At 52.2% G+C, this 15,488-nt stretch overlaps 5 protein-coding genes across 5 annotated transcripts; 2 read left to right on the plus strand and 3 right to left on the minus strand.

Moving 5' to 3' along the window:
• The first annotated feature begins 212 nt into the window (after nt 1-212).
• COCSUDRAFT_66577 (phosphoserine aminotransferase) lies at nt 213-2,910 on the plus strand. Its single transcript, XM_005646839.1, has 6 exons — nt 213-461; nt 600-893; nt 1,112-1,464; nt 1,796-2,105; nt 2,307-2,405; nt 2,515-2,910. Exons 1-6 carry the CDS (start codon nt 297-299, stop codon nt 2,533-2,535), a joined length of 1,242 nt encoding a protein of 413 aa, XP_005646896.1. The 5' UTR covers nt 213-296; the 3' UTR covers nt 2,536-2,910.
• A 969-nt stretch (nt 2,911-3,879) lies between these two features.
• On the minus strand, nt 3,880-4,949 carry COCSUDRAFT_56046 (hypothetical protein; the record flags this gene model as incomplete). The annotated part of the gene is made up of 4 exons (XM_005646840.1): nt 3,880-4,022; nt 4,146-4,251; nt 4,509-4,688; nt 4,929-4,949. 4 exons carry the CDS (start codon nt 4,947-4,949, stop codon nt 3,880-3,882), a joined length of 450 nt encoding a protein of 149 aa, XP_005646897.1.
• A 33-nt stretch (nt 4,950-4,982) lies between these two features.
• Nucleotides 4,983-6,611, minus strand: COCSUDRAFT_66578 (hypothetical protein; the record flags this gene model as incomplete). The annotated part of the gene is made up of 6 exons (XM_005646841.1): nt 6,595-6,611; nt 6,380-6,480; nt 6,050-6,278; nt 5,815-5,925; nt 5,414-5,680; nt 4,983-5,153 (listed from the first exon to the last, which is right to left on the minus strand). Exons 3-6 carry the CDS (start codon nt 6,251-6,253, stop codon nt 4,983-4,985), a joined length of 753 nt encoding a protein of 250 aa, XP_005646898.1. The 5' UTR covers nt 6,254-6,278; nt 6,380-6,480; nt 6,595-6,611.
• Nucleotides 6,612-7,919: 1,308 nt separating this feature from the next.
• On the plus strand, nt 7,920-9,878 carry COCSUDRAFT_56048 (hypothetical protein; the record flags this gene model as incomplete). The annotated part of the gene is made up of 5 exons (XM_005646842.1): nt 7,920-8,021; nt 8,131-8,365; nt 8,484-8,662; nt 8,805-9,001; nt 9,149-9,878. The coding sequence occupies 5 exons, from the start codon at nt 7,920-7,922 to the stop codon at nt 9,876-9,878; spliced, it is 1,443 nt and encodes a 480-aa protein (XP_005646899.1).
• Nucleotides 9,879-11,071: 1,193 nt separating this feature from the next.
• COCSUDRAFT_47845 (hypothetical protein) lies at nt 11,072-15,354 on the minus strand (the record flags this gene model as incomplete). Its single annotated transcript, XM_005646843.1, has 21 exons — nt 15,194-15,354; nt 14,789-14,973; nt 14,478-14,593; nt 14,332-14,363; nt 14,157-14,222; nt 13,958-14,016; nt 13,807-13,859; nt 13,571-13,710; nt 13,380-13,447; nt 13,248-13,274; nt 13,137-13,151; nt 12,952-13,009; nt 12,763-12,845; nt 12,546-12,594; nt 12,391-12,467; nt 12,191-12,286; nt 12,002-12,085; nt 11,801-11,835; nt 11,582-11,715; nt 11,272-11,399; nt 11,072-11,166 (listed from the first exon to the last, which is right to left on the minus strand). The coding sequence occupies exons 2-21, from the start codon at nt 14,901-14,903 to the stop codon at nt 11,072-11,074; spliced, it is 1,530 nt and encodes a 509-aa protein (XP_005646900.1). The 5' UTR covers nt 14,904-14,973; nt 15,194-15,354.
• Nucleotides 15,355-15,488: the final 134 nt, after the last annotated feature.

Genomic DNA, 15,488 nt, shown 5'->3' on the forward strand with positions numbered 1-15,488 from the left:
CAGTGCAGGCTCAGATCCTCATACCACACATACTTTGATATGGTATTGACTATTCCTTCTTGGTATTCTTGGTTTCGGTGTGGCAGCGGCCATGGAGCCAGCAATCAGTCACCCTTACTATCTCTTTATTGCAACTTTACTAATGGCCGTCGTGTTGACTTTCTGAGATACTTTCTTTGACTTTCAATGGTGGCACACCTTCGTAACGCATCGCAAAACCGGGATTTAAATATCGTCATCCAGTCGGACTGTGATCGCTGCAATTTTGAGTATCGGGAAGAGCACTGGATTTGAAGATGCTGTTCAAGACTGTTGTCGGCCCTGAGCAAATTAGCAGCCCACACTACCGCACAAATCAGCTGCTGCAGACACCTAGAGCTTCATTGTTGAGACCTTCTCAAAGACTTGTAACCAGGGCTGCAATCATGGAAGCTCCTGCTCAGAGCGCCAGCAAGACGCAGGTCAGTTTCCATCGACTTCCGCTGCGAAATTGCTTGAGATTCCTGCAGAATTGCGGCTTGATGCCCTTCTTAGAAACTTTGATATGTACTTGAAAGCTACTCTTCCCCCGCTGAGACTGCCTCTTGATGGTATCGCAGGAGCCGTATGGCAGAGTGTTCAACTTCTCAGCTGGCCCAGCTGTGCTTCCTCTGCCGGTGCTGGAGGAGGCGCAGGCGGATCTGCTGAGCTGGAAGGGCAGCGGCATCAGCGTGATGGAGATGTCACACAGGGGGCCAGAGTTCATGCGCATCATTGAGGAGGCCGAGGCCGACCTGCGCGCCCTGCTCAGCATCCCAGACAACTACAAGGTCCTCTTCCTGCAGGGCGGCGCCACCCAGCAGTTCGCCGCCCTCCCCCTGAACCTGTCGCAGCCCGGCGACACCGTCGACTATGTGCGCTCCCTGTGACCCTTCACCCTGCCATACAACACACTCTTCATCTCTTTCCTAGCTCCATTTGGCGGCAGCTGGTTGAGCATTATCACGCGCGTGGGCCCATATTTGTGCTATTGCCAGCAGCCTATGCAAGCAGCTGAAGGATTTTCTCACGCTGCTATGCCCAAGTCACCATCAGTTGCAGTGCACTGAGGGGGACTTTTGCCTGGGAGCAGTTGGTGACGGGGTCGTGGAGCAAGAAAGCGGCGGAGGAGGCCGGCAAGTACGCCAACGTGAACATCGTGGCCAAGGGCGACAACAAGTCGGTCCCGGCGCGTGACACCTGGAAGCTGACCCCGGGGGCGCGATACGTGCACTACTGCGACAACGAGACCATCCAGGGCGTGGAGTTCAAGGGTGCGCCGGACGTGGGGGATGCCATCCTGGTGGCCGACATGTCCTCCAACTTCTGCTCCAAGCCCGTGGACGTGTCCAAGTACGGGCTTATCTATGCCGGCGCGCAGAAGAACATCGGCCCGGCCGGAGTCGTCGTGGTCATCGTGCGCGAGGACCTTGTTGGCAGCGCCAGGTGCGCAAAGTCATGATTGCACCCTGATGCTGGCTTGTGTATTGCTGTCTGCATGGCAAACATCTTATATCCCTGTCTTGCTTGGGTCCCTGCCGACCAGCAGCCATGCCATGAGTCTGTGGATGTGGGTGGTGCACCCGCTGCCTGTGCAATGTCAATGGCAGCCACAGTGGGACAGAACATGATGACAGCAGGACAGTGCGCCATTTTGGATTGTTTTTGGATATTCCAAGAGGGACAGGTCATAGTTCCAGCAGTACAGACGGGAGTTGTGGAACTTCCAAGGAGGCAGAGATGTACTGTGTGGAGCTGAGGGCCTGTCTGCGCGCAGGCCGGAGACTCCCGTAACGCTGGACTTCAAGGAGATGGAGGGGTCGATGTACAATACGCCACCCTGCTGGAGCATCTACGTGTGCGGGCTGGTCTTCAAGCACCTACTGGCCGCGGGGGGGCTCCCGGGAGTCAAGGCCAACAATGACACCAAGGCCAAGCTGGTGTACGACGCTATTGAGGGGTCCAACGGCTTCTACGCCAGCCCGGTGGAGCCGAGCGTGCGCTCCAACATGAACATCCCCTTCACCATCCCCTCCAGCCCCAACTTGGAGAAGGCCTTTGTCAGCGAGGCCTCCGAGCAGAACATGGTGCGCCCCTGCGCCATCCTCAAAATCATATTTCTTGCGTCCATATTTGACCTGGCTGCAGCAATAGGACATAGCCATCAAGTCCCAAGAAGTCCAGCTTACTTGGATCAGGGTGCAGCAGGCTGGCCCAGGGTATTATCTGATAGTGCCGGATGCGGTTCATTCAAGCATGTTGAGACAGGCGTTTTGATGCTGCTGCAGGTTCAGCTGAAGGGGCACCGTTCGGTGGGCGGCATGCGCGCGTCCGTCTACAATTCCATGCCACTGGAGGGTGCAAAGGCCCTCGCCGCCTTCATGCAGGTGCGCTGCATGATCACCTGTCTCTTGTGATTGGTACTGGAAGCTGATGTGCTGGCTGGGAGGTGGCCCCTCGCATGTGTTGACTAACTTAGCTATGCGTTGGCTGCAGGATTTTGCGAGCAGGCATTGAGGCAGCTTGAGCTGGGGCAGATAAGAGGGTTTGCACTGCTGTGAAGTCGTGGCATGTCACGGAGCTACGAGCTCCAGGAGGCACCAGAAGCGTTCCTTCCAGAAGGAAGGCTTCTTTGCACTGCCAGATCTAGCAGTGCAAAGAACGGGCATATCTTCCCATTCTGCTGACAAACTCATCTTGTCTTCCCTTCAAAGCAGTCTTGAGCGATTTAGGATACCTATTCAGATCCCATTTGATAGAAATCACATCATTCAGAATCACTTCTGTTGTAAAGTAGGAGCACTAGGAACATCTGTTGAGGGAATAACTCAATTGCAATTGACACGACACAGTGATATTGCCTCTTCAAGGGCTGTAATCTCAGACCACATCAACTTGATCTGTTCTGAATTCTACCACAAGCAAGCACCTAAAAGAACCCCTTTCAAAGTGCTGGTGCAAAGTGAAACGCCATTGATATGTAGCATACATCAGGAGGAATGTCGTTGCAACATGGCAGAAGTGCTGCAAGCTGTTCTTCATGCATGCATGCGCACGCACTTGTCGTGAGTGAAGAGTTGCCTCAGGACGACTGATACGGACTTCATGAGAAGTGGTTCACTAGGGTCGATTTGGGCCAATGGCCGAATAGGAATGAGGGCATTTTACAAGCTGCAACCTAAACGCAGATTTCTTGCGGAAATCTGGTAAAGACAGAGGGTCTGCATTGAGCTCATCAGCACCAGAAGGACCTGTTTGGTCTTTTGCCAGCTGCTTCAGAAGGACAGGCAGACTGATTGTCACAGAACCCCTGCAATGAAATGGCGCGTGTGCACCCGCAGAGAATGATATCATCAAGTACAGCATGCAAAAACAATCACAGACTCATTTGTACAAGTACACAATTATGCAGTGATGCTTGCACTCAAGCCATGACCCTGCACACTCAGCGCGGTATGAAAGGCTCGCACACACCCCAAAAACACGATTCTCAATAGTGCACCTTCACACTCCCCAGAGCAGCCGCACCCGCCAATCAGGCAACGCCGACGACTGGGCTTTAGCGCTTGGGGCCAGAGGCGCTTGCACAAAGAATACACTCTGAAGGCGCGCGTCGGCATTGTGCCGAACAGCCACCGCTAGGAGTACACAGTCCCATCGCTCTGACACCGGCAATGGGGCCCGTCAGAAAGGAGCGCGCGAGGAACGTCCCCTGGCAGGCAAGTCATGGTACCCCAAGATATGTGTACACGGACAGGCGACAGAACACTGTGCCGTCCAGTCTTGAGTATTGAAGCAGAACTTCAGATCAGCAGCCGATGCGAGGGGCAAGCTACAGGCTGGCAGGAATTGCCGCAGCGCCTAGCTGTAGTTGTGCACTGTCAGGGTGCGCATGCGGGGGAGGCCGTGAGCGAATGCCTCTGGCTCCTCATCCTCATCAGAGCCCAGGAAGTCCTCCTCATCGGAGTAGGAGTCGCCCCCATGGTGGAAGCTGCTGCCGAATTCTGCATTGTCACAGATCTTTGGTCAGAAAGGGCCATAGAGAGCCAGACAAGGGGTCCAGATTTGTAGGACCTGCACATGTTGAATCGGTGTTCACAGGAGCAATGAGTGTGGGATGAGCGCACCAGCGCAGGCCAGCGCCTCGATGCAGAGGGACAGCGCCTTGCTGGGTTGGCGGCTGAGGTGCCACTGCAGGACCTCCGGGTCAGACCCCGCCATGGTCGTCAGCACCTGCACCAGGGCCATACAGCTCACCATCTCACATGCCTTGGCACATGCTTTGCCACTGGCTCAGCAATGACGTGAAACGAGGAAGATTTCATTGTATGAGCGTGGAGACAACTACATTCGATGTCCCTCTTGAGATTGTGTCAAGACAAGCCTTACCAGCCACCCATGCAATCACAAGAATAATCATGCAACCCGGTACTCTGAGTGCGAGAGGAAGAAAAGGAGCATCGCGTGAGGGGTTATAGGATGAAGCGCACGTGGCGGTTCTCGCTCCAGAACAGGCGCTCCATGTTTTCGGCGTCAAGCGTTCGGCCGCGCTGCTTGAGAGCCATGAGCGCGGGGGCCCACAGCGCGTAGCCGCAGGCGCGATCGCTGTCGCAGCCGCTCAGCTCCTCCGCCACTCGCAGCGCCGCATTCATCACCTCCTCCGTCTCAGCCTGCTCGCACAACCAGCCTCATTAAATCAAAATACTTGGGAGATGGGTGCCCTACTCAATGTCAGTGCCAGCTTGTGAGTGATTACCTTGCCACGCCATGAACTTAAACACAGACACAGGTCTGCCACGCCTGCACAACTGCCTTCTTGCTATTCTGTTTGGGTGACAACGATGCCACAAGCATGCTTGCTGTCCTGTGTGTTTGTCCATGGTGCAGCAAGTAAACATGACAAACAGCACAAGTGTTTCATCTTGCTTCATCTTGCTGCAAGGTGCGGGTCGGACTGGTAGGGCTCAGGAACGCGCCTTGGAGAGCTGCAGGTTGGGGGCGAAGAGGAGAAGGTCCGCGCAGCGCGCCTGGAACTGCTGCACGGGCACGGATTCGGTATCATAGCTGAGCACCGCGCGCGCCTGCGCCGCGGCGTACGCCCGCTCCTTGAACTTCCTCTCTATCGCCACCAGCACCTGCCCACCCAGCACCCGTCAATTGCAACCTCCCTTTGCTACACAACACCCCACACCAAACACTAGTGTGGAAATTTGGGGAACACGACAACAGAAGCATCTTCCTTTTTGTCAAAGAACCGCATGGCCTGCAGAATTTGTGCCTTGGCAACTCTCCATAATGTAGATGATCTGGACAGGCAGAACAGCGCAGGGCATGCCAATAATCGGAAAGAAGGCCAGCCCAGCAGGAGAATGGTGAGCAGGTCAGACAAGGGCACCTGGCCGCGGCAGTCGGGGTCCTGGCCGACGGAGAGGGCCTCGCGCATGACTCGGGGGCAGCCCCAGGCGGCCTCGGACGGCAGCATGTCGACGCCCATGTCCACGATGTGAGGCACGCGGCACGCGAAGCACTCCGCCACTAGCGCAGGGAACGCCTCCGCTGCACAGCCGCCGGGGCAGCTCTCGGCAGCTTCCCGCATGCTGCCCAGCAGCTCCTGCAGCTCCTTGGGCTTGATGTAGCCCAGATTCGTGTCATCCACAACCGCCTGCATGCCATTTGTTAGCGCTCAGGCCACATGGCGCCATAGCCAGTGTTCCTGTACATATTATGACATTCATGTGAAGAAAAGGGACACTGCTTAGGGGGTGTTGCCCATCCCGCAAGCGGTTATTTTCACACCTTGGCGAGAGCCGGCATGACCGTGGTGAAGTCATCGCCTGGCGTCTCCAGCGTCAGGAAGATGCGCATCTCCTTGAGCAGCTCATCCTTGTCAATTGGTGGGATGTACACCTGAGGAAGAGTAGCGTAAAGAATTATTGAGGGTGGTGTGACACTGCTCGCTAAAAAATTGTGCACGATGTCACAAGTGCTAGCGAAAAGGATATGACTCAGGGCGTGGGGGAGGTGATTCCACCTTTGCCTGCACAGCCTGGTGGCGGATGACATTGCGCAGAGCATAGTCCGGTGTGAGCATGACTTTCCCCTTGTCAGTGCCCTTCCGATAGCATTCCAGGGCGGCGCCTGAGACTGGGCACTGCTTCTTGCCGCTTGAGCAGAACCGCACTATGTTGATTTCATCATAGGCCTGCCCTGATGATGGCAGCACGGGTCTGCGCATTGGCTGTAAAGAGATGGGGCACAGCCTGCGCGTTTTGACATGCGTTTACAGTCAGTTTCAGGAGTGGTCAAACGTGCATGCATCAATTTTCGTCCATTCATGCTCCAATGTAAGCGACTTGCTTACCCGAACTCCTCTACAAGATCACGGGCTCGCTTTTTTGGACCCGGTGTTTTCCTCTTCAGCTTTAGCTTCTTCGCCCCAAGGAAACCTCGCTTGGACTGTTCCTGGGGATCATTGACACCGTTTCGTGATGCCACATGTTGATTTCATTCGTATAAGGTGACCGTGAAGGAGTGGTGGGAAGGAGACAAGTTGTGGAAAAGAGCGGCAGCAGTTACCTTTTTTTTCACTAACTGGTCCAGCAAGTCCTTCTCCACCTTATTTAGTTTAGCCATGGCACAGAATGGGATCTCTTATAGTAGATCGCAGCCCAGCCTCCTCGACACCTTCTTGCCGTCGTCCACTCCAAAACGAATCGTATGCCTGGAGGCCTAAGAAAGTCAAGGCATCATACAAGTGATCTGGCTAGAGCGATGATGTTTCATTCAACAGTAATTGACTGATTCGCATGAATGCACTGAAGCACGATCTGAACGACAATCTCCCACACTGCAAGTGGTGTCATCGTACTGAACAGGATGTTGACATTGACCTTGGAAATTGTACCTCGTCACAGAGGAGGATCTCACACTTTGTGCCAGCTGTGATCAGTTAACCACGATCGAAGTTAACAGTCTCTTCGGAGTTCCGTGCAGGAGCTTATTTTGCAGGCAAGCCCGTAAACAATCGCAGATGCAGGCACGACCGTCAGAGTAAATCCAGGCCTGGTCCTGCACTATCTGTCAGTATGTGATCTACCTAGAACGCAGTGTTAAGCAGTCTGCATCACGGACAACCGAGCGCTTGGCAACCGCCCATGATGGATCATGACAAGCATGAGGGATCACATGGCATTGCCAAGTCAGGCTTCCACTTCAAAGGTTTTCCGCTTATTTTCCGCGCAGCTCGCCAGGGAGTGATCAAGCCTCCTTAAGTATCCTTCATAGACCAAGAATACGAAGTCATAAAAACGCTATGTTTGTGTTTCCTTTTCTTGCGCAGGATGTAGATAATTTTGGAGCTGTAAGGATCATACATCGTTTATGATGCCCAAATGAAGCGCGAAGGTGCTCATGGCAATGATCAGGATGATGACACAAACCCAGAAGATCAAATGCATGAGCGATACCTTCATTCTGTGCGTTACAAGAACGGACAAAATGCAGGAGCAGTTTATGCTTTTGGTCCATCAAAGTTGGTGAACCTCCACATACAGGCTCTCCTCACACAATGAGAATTTGTTCTATTACCATGATACTACACATTTGTCCAGATCTCACGGTGTCAGCCATTAAGGTGTCCAGTGTGGTCTCAGGCCAGCCTGCAACACGTGGACAATTTAACAGCGATCATCGAGGAAGGTATCCAGCAGAACCAGCTACCTCGAGTGGCTGGAGCTTCTTCTTTGCTCATACCTCATCTGGTGAGTGGATTTGCATGTACCCTCAGCACAAGTACCATCCGCACGTTGCCTTTCAACACACGCCCCGAAGATTTCCACCGCAATGTACAGGCAGTGAAGACAGGAGAACGGAAATACCGCCCGAGTGAGACGCAGAGGACGATGAGACAGTTGCATGCTGTAGAGGCCGGCCTGGAGTGCTTGCTGCACCCACCACAGGCGGTGAACAACCAGCAGCTCATGCGCCTCTTGCGCCAAGTGCAGGTGTGCGATTTGGCCACTCTTACTATTATTATCACTCTACGTTGGGCTCCAGAGCAGCCTATGAGCAAAATCAAGGCTGGGGAAAGTGTGTGAGATATTTTGTGCACAGGCGCTCCAAGTGATGCCAGGACATCGGGTGTCGCTGCAGCTGGAGCAGGCCTTTGCATTCCTGCTGGCAGACAATCTCAGCGACGCCTACGACACTCTGGCAGGAGTGCTGACAGGAAGTGCAGAAGATGGTGACAGATTTGCAGCACAGGCCTTCTGCGGTCTCGTCCGCCATGCCCAATGGGCGCACGCAATGCAAGCTGCTACTGCACAGACGAAGGCAAAGCCCAGCCCAGGTGTTCACTCTGGCATGCTTGTCTCTAGAGTGCGCTGTTGTTACTGGTATGCTCACGGTATTGCCATGCTAGGAAGACGAGCCATGGATGGCGTTTGAGGTGTTCCGTGTGCTTGCAGGACGCAGGAAAGCTGAGGCCATTGCGAGTGGAGATATGGAATGGTTTTCGCACGATCCAGCACTGGTGGCCGCGGCTGGGAGGTCTGCTTCGGAGTTTTGGAGGGACGCCGAGAAGCACTTGAAAGCAGCCCTCGCAATTCAACCGGCAGCGTCGAACCTCGCGTTGACACTAGCACAGGTGGATATCTGCCCTGTGGCGGCCCCACAAGTGGCCTTCCTTGCTCACAATCAACCACTGCAGATTCCCTTGCCTGGCCAGGTTCTTTGCTTGTTCGGTATGGACAATTATGCCGAGACTGAAAGGTCTGCGCTGTGGGCAGATGTACTGCGCACTGGGGAAGCACTCCCAAGCGCTGGAGGCTGCTAGTCGGCTGTGCGAATTGGCGCCGCATGATGCGGACGCGCATGCATTGCACCTGCTACTGCTGCAGGCGCAGGGCATTGACGGTCACGAGCAAGCCAGCCGCGCTGGCAACACCTGCTGCCAGCTGCTCAGATGTGACCCTGGCGCACACAGGTGCTCTTCTCCACCATTTGATTATGGTGGCAGTGTAAATTCCCTATTAGTGCCAGTGGGTGGTTAAGCGACGATCAGGCAATGTGCTGTCTGTTTTGGTTCTGGATTGCACCCGATCGGCTGAACTTTCTTGTGCTTCTGTTGCAGTGCAGCGCAGCTCCTTGTGCGCCTGGCAGCACTGAGACCAATTCCTCCAGCACCTTTCGCGGATGCCCTCATGCTGCACCTGGATGTCTGCAGCACTATGGACCGCCCACAAGGAGGCTACACCCTGCCCGAACAGCCTCACGCAGAAAGGATCCAAAATCGGCAGAAAATCAGTATGCAGTCAACAGCTCCGGATACACAGAGTGCAATTGAGTGCGCCGCAGCCACTTGGGCAGCGCTCGCAGCCTTGCTCAGAAGCAGTGCGCAGCAGGCGCTGCAAGCATCTGACAACGCCCAAAGCCAGGGAGATGATGACAGCTTAGAGCATTTGGACCAGTCAGGAGAGGACGCCAGCAGTCAGTGCGCAAGCTCAAGCAGTGACTGGGCAGCACTGCAGCCAGTGCTGCAGACCAGAGCCTGGTGGTGGGGCGCGCACACGCTCAAGCCAGCATGCATTGACCGTCTCACCAGCAGCGGCGCTCATGAGACTGTAGCCGCAATGGCGCTGGCGGCTGCTTTCATGCAGACCAGCAATGCAGGCACCTTCTGCCAGCGGGCCATCACTGCGCTACAGGCAGCGGAGGCGCAAGAGGTGTGCCAGCAGCTGGAAGAAGGCATGGAGCTGTGCCGGGCTCTGATAGAGCGCCAGGCCAACAGAGAAGTCCCACAGGAGCCGGACACAGTCAGCCGCAAGAAGAGACGTAGGAATAATTCACCTCCTTCGGAGTAGGGACAGCTGTCAGGCTACTGGGTGTCAGAAACATGCAGAGTGTGTCAATAACTTCTGTGGGAGCTTCCCAGGTGTGTTCTCATCTGTGCACATGTGTGACAGCTCACAAGAGATTTTGCAGGTTCTTTATCATAAAGTGATCTTGATGTTGGCCGTTACGTTTTCTCACCATCTCTGCGGTTATTCTGCAGGGTCCCATTACCTTCAGGGCGGCAGCTTCGGGGACAGTGCATATTTGCGCTGACGGATGCGCAGGATGACGCTCATTTGCATGACAGTTGGGATCTTCTTCAAGGGATGCTAAGAGCACTTGCATCAACTGAAACATGACAAAGGAACTTACACATCAATATTACAATGGAATTGTCATGGAGAAAAAAATACTATGGTGTTCAAAAACACCCTTTCAGAAGCTTCTTGCAAGTTTAAATGTTACCTTCGAGTGCTCTCTGCTTATTTATTATTCCTGGCAGACCCTGAAGGCCTGTGGCGTGGCATATTGTACATGTAGCTATCCCTAAACCAAATGAGCATGTCATGCTCAATTGCAAAAAATCAGAAAAAAATGGAGGGCCTTCAACATAAAGCTCTAGTTGGCTCCTAATTCATCATATATATATGACGAGCCTATATAGGCTCAACACGCTGAACGCTCATCTGAGGAGCAACCCGGCTCAGCGCCCTATACGCAATTCCCAGGTGTGACTCACCTGGACAATACCCCTTTTTAAGTGGGAAGCATGCTACATGCGCATGACATCGATATCATCACAAGATGTGCACAGATTGTTTACTCGCAGCTGTAGAGTGTAAGTTCTAAGCTGCACCCACAACAATACTTAGGTTCCCAAGCTTGTCTTGAGGTTGTCATGACTCCTTCAGAAAGTAAATGCTAAACTTTCACATTGCTCACAAAGACTAAACACCACATGCACCACATGACATGCTGCAGCCAATGAAGACTGACCTCGGAGGCCCCGGCAAACATAGGAGCCTTCATAGAAGCAACACCTTCATTGAGATCTCATTGAGGTCGAGACCCTTAAGGGTTTCGACGAAAAATATATATAAACACAAGCTTGAACAATTTTTGAGACATTCAATGTCCCCACAACACATAACTGTTCTGGTAGAATTCATGTGACCATCAGCATATACTGCCTGTCTTTGTTAAAATAGCTGACATGTGCAGATCAGTAGAGTCGGTAAGTAGAATTTGTCACAAGTGCAGGTGACGCCACGAACTTTGGCGCCTTGCATTGATAGCACGATGCAAACACTCCAAATGCTGCAGATCACACAGTACAAGTCAGCTTTGTCCTGCAACTTCACATATCCCAGACATGAGCTCAGCGCGCAATATGGCCAAAGAAACGAGGGCCGTATAACGTACTGTTGACATTCTGGATCATCCGACGGATGCTGAAGTACGTGCCAAACCCGAATTGTGCGACTGTCCACACAAGAATGATGCCGACATTCAGGGCAAAGACTGGGGACCAATTCCACACGCGCAAGCATCTGCAGCACCATGCACAACACTTTCAATTCTCTTTCTAAGTGGCGACAGATTCGCATGCGAGTGAACAAGACAAATCAATGGCAATGTGATGCACCAGCCTGCGGTCATCAGCTCTGCAAGACCACTGTGCCTTCTTGCTCAGAGCCATAAAGAAAGACAGGCATTGCTGAGGGGGTCTTACTTGAAAGGTTTCATGGCTGCTTGCTCACGAGCTGCCCTTGTATGGTAGACCCATATGTACACCGCGCATGGGAACACAAATGCGGTGAGGGGCTCCGACAAGCTGGAATAAAGCGAGTTGATTGTGCCATAGAACTGCGGGCAGCCACACGTCGTCAAAGGGCAGGTTGCAAGAGTTTGACTGTGAAAAAACTTGAGGTGATAGTCTTCAAATGCTCACCGGGAATGCAATGCTGATGACATACAGAAGCCCAGCTGCACCCTCAATCCAGAATGTCAGTCAAACAGAGTGAGACATAGACTGTAGAAGCAGGAAATCTTTGCAGTGGAACTTTCTTGCAGGTAATGGTCACACGTCACCAATTCTGGCACGCAGCAAATGTCCAGGACAGAGCAAAAACACATCGGTAGAGATGCTCACAGATCGGCAGCCGCAGTGGCAATCGGATGTACCAGGGCTTGCTGTGCACGCGGATCAGCTTCTCCCACATGAACATGAGGGGCACTGCAACAGCAGAGTCACTCAGGGTCAATGAAAGCCTACTTATATATGCATGAAAGGAAGCCCGTCTAGATTTGCGGGAGAAAAGTAGGCCTCGCAGGGTCTCACCGCTGTAGAGACCAAAGGCCACCACCTGGTGGATGTTCATGAGCCACACCGAGAGATACTTCCCAGGAGAGTTGGGAATGACATTGAAGATGTTATCTGCACAGCAGACACTACTCATCCCCTGTCATCACGGATGCTAGATGGCAAATAAACATTGGACCATTTGAAGTGGTAAATCAGGGACCTTTCTTGCTCCTTACCTTGCTCATACACCTCATCTGGCCAGGCCAAATTTGCTGCAATGGAGTGCGGCAAAATCAGAGTGAGTACCCACAGCCTGCATGCACACTCATGTTTCGATCTTGGATTTGTATGTGCAATAATCTAGATACGCTTCAATTGGTCACGTGCTTACCATCCAGCAGTGTAAGCAGCCTGGAAATGGAAGGCATTGCGCATGGCATCTGGTGCACACAAGAGAACCCATTAGAACTTTTGTAGGTTTATTGCAGTATTCAGAAATATGACGGTAACCAGAGGACAGCACATTTAAGTCACTCTGCTTCAGCATCTGACTGGATTTGAGTAGCATAAAGACAGGTTTGAGGTAATCAGTTAATGAATTGCCGGACCTGCCATTTCAAGAGCTATACTGTGACCAAACTGCCCAAGAACAGCGGCGCCAATGAAGAAGTCCTGCGCATTCCTGTATGACCTGCATGCAGACCACTTGTTCACAATATCACATTTGGGGCACAGCAAGGGTTGGCATGAAGCAACCCCTGCTATGTCCTATCAGTACGGCAGCACGTTCAAGTCACCTGTCAATTGCTCCAGGTGTGATGCCCTTCTGAGCGGACACTGCCACAAGGAACCACTCTGCAAACCACCATTTAGATCAGGCAAGCATTCTAAATCACCCTTACACAGTGATACTAAATTCCATATGAAAGAATAAGGACATAAGACCAGAATTCTGAAGCATGCTGAGTCCTGCGTCCCTTGCCTGTGTAACAAGTCCCTGCATTCGCATGCGTAAATTTAGGCCTGATCAGGACAGAGCAGTTTGCATAAATCAGGATTCAAATGACTGAAAAGCATGAAGACCAGGTCTCACCAATGAGAGCGACGATGTTGATAATACCTGTGTCAACGACAAACATTGTGTTTAGTATATTCTTTTGTTTCTGACAGGACACTTCTCTGAGAAATGGCAGGCTCAATCTTGCAATATAGGAAGAGGGCGCACGGAAGTGGCGAAAAGTTGGCACAAAGGAGAAGCACATGAGCACAGCTCCCCAGACCAGCGTATAAAACCTGACACAGGATGAGCGCAACCATGATGTTTTTTTTCTGTAGAAGTGCCACCAGACAAAAGGCACGCAGCATTGCAGCAGACCAACCCTGCAGCAACTCTGAAGAGGAGCACCCATGACTCACCGTTTGTCGTGAGTCATCGTGATGCTGTAGTTGTTTCCGGCACACGCCACTATTTGAGCTGTGCATGTGCCCACCAGATGCACAGCAATGACAACTTGGGAGACATACTTCATTGTGGGACCGGCATGAAAGCCCATTACCTGCATGACGCATGCAAGCTCTTAGCACCATCCCTGCCGTGCAGGCAAGCAGTGCATGACTTATTAAAGCAGCTTGGAGGTGAGGCTCCTTCTCACCTCGTGATATTGAGTGACTTGTTTTCGCTTCCCGCTTGCATCATACCACCCACCTGCTCGCAAAACGTTTATCATTTGCACACAGTGAATTTTTGATTGCAAGCTACCTACCCACAACATCAGAAAGGGGTCTTGTGGGTCCTTTTCCCACCTGATTTGATCAATCTGGTCTTCATCTCAAGAAACAAAGATGCCAGTAAGAACATGGTCCTGTACAAGCACAGCAAGAGTAGTCAGGTAACAAGCAGCCAATCATCTCCTTGAGGATCACCATGTATCAGGTAACACCACTCCACAGGGGAGTGACTTTGCCATTCTGAATCGAGGTCATCAATTTTCACATGGCTCACCATAAACCTCCAATGGCAGCCACCAAGGCCACCACAATGCCAACCTTGATTCCAAGGAGGGCCATGCTGCAGACAAAGAACAGACGAAGAGCAGTCATGGCAGGATCGGAAGGATGAGGCCACCCTCTCACAAATCTGGGATCCGAGCTTGACATGCAAAATTGACAGCACATACCTGTGTGGCATCACCAGCATGACCTGCCCAATCTGCACATCATGAACACTGGATTAGATCGGGTCCCAATGACTGCTTGAATTTCTCCTCACAAGCCTCGTCATGTTAATGTGCTGGTTGACAGATCGCTATAACTATGTGATCACCTGTGCGCATGCCACCGTGAGCAGGCAGTCCCAAGCTGTGTGACCTTCGGTGCAGAGCTTGATTATCAGCTGCATGCAGCCCATGCGCGCATGGCCCTTGCCTGCCTTGCCATTTTCTACACAGACAAGGATTCTCAGGCAGAATTTTGTGACAGACAAGCATGGCAAGTTGTGTCAAGCAATTTATGCCTCCCCACTCAGATGTGTGCAAGTGAACACATCTTTCATGCATGTCCTCAGATGTGAACATTCAGATGATTGCAATTCCAAGTGCAAAGTATTCAGGAGCATGTGTCGGTACGGCAAAGTACCCGTAGGATTCTGAGCTGAAGCCTTGTCGACTTGCAAGCTCTGAAAGCTATCTGACAACGATTCCTTGGGGGTGGTGCGCGCCACATTCTCCTCAGCAACCCTCTTGGACGTCATATCGACGGGTTTTGCACCTTCAACTGTGCTTCACCCTCTGATGATGTTCCAAGGACGCAATGCCAAGCGCCTGCAAAGATGTGGAGCACAACTGAGGTGCTAAATATGGGAGAGTTTCAGCACATGAAACGGCATCTGCTAGCCAAAATCAAAGTTAGAACAGCATCAAATCTGAAATGGTGCTGTCATCAGGTCAACAACACGATTCAGCAGGTAGGTCTTTGTTAACTCAGGTCACCATGAATGCATGAGTAATTCCATCCCATACACACTATCCTACCTTGACCTACCTTGATAATTTTCGAATAGCGGATATTGGATCTAACAAGCGCCACAACGAATGGAGTTGCAACAAGGACAACAACAGAGGCATCGACATGACGAACGGAGGGGCGGCATCGCGCTGATCAATTGCTGATCGTGCCCAAAGCGCATGGTCATTCGATTGTGGAGGGTTATTGGCGATGCGAGACAAACCCAGATGTCGTTAAAAGTCGCCTTTTCACAGATGCTCTCCATCTCGCACCTATTATTCCGTTGTGGTTCACGTGAGCTTTGTGACTGATGACTCACATGGTTTTGCAT

The sequence above is a fragment of the Coccomyxa subellipsoidea genome (assembly GCF_000258705.1).
Source record: "Coccomyxa subellipsoidea C-169, whole genome shotgun sequence".
Lineage (NCBI taxonomy): Eukaryota > Viridiplantae > Chlorophyta > Trebouxiophyceae > Coccomyxaceae > Coccomyxa > Coccomyxa subellipsoidea.

What these genes read in the sequence shown, in the direction of transcription:
- COCSUDRAFT_66577 (XM_005646839.1), top strand. Translation starts at nt 297, where the DNA reads ATGCTGTTCAAGACTGTTGTCGGCCCTGAGCAAATTAGCAGCCCACAC. An exon ending in CCGGCGACACCGTCGACTAT is followed by an intron (nt 894 to 1,111) that starts GTGCGCTCCCTG and finishes GCCTGGGAGCAG; the next exon opens with TTGGTGACGGGGTCGTGGAG. An exon ending in AGGCCTCCGAGCAGAACATG is followed by an intron (nt 2,106 to 2,306) that starts GTGCGCCCCTGC and finishes ATGCTGCTGCAG; the next exon opens with GTTCAGCTGAAGGGGCACCG.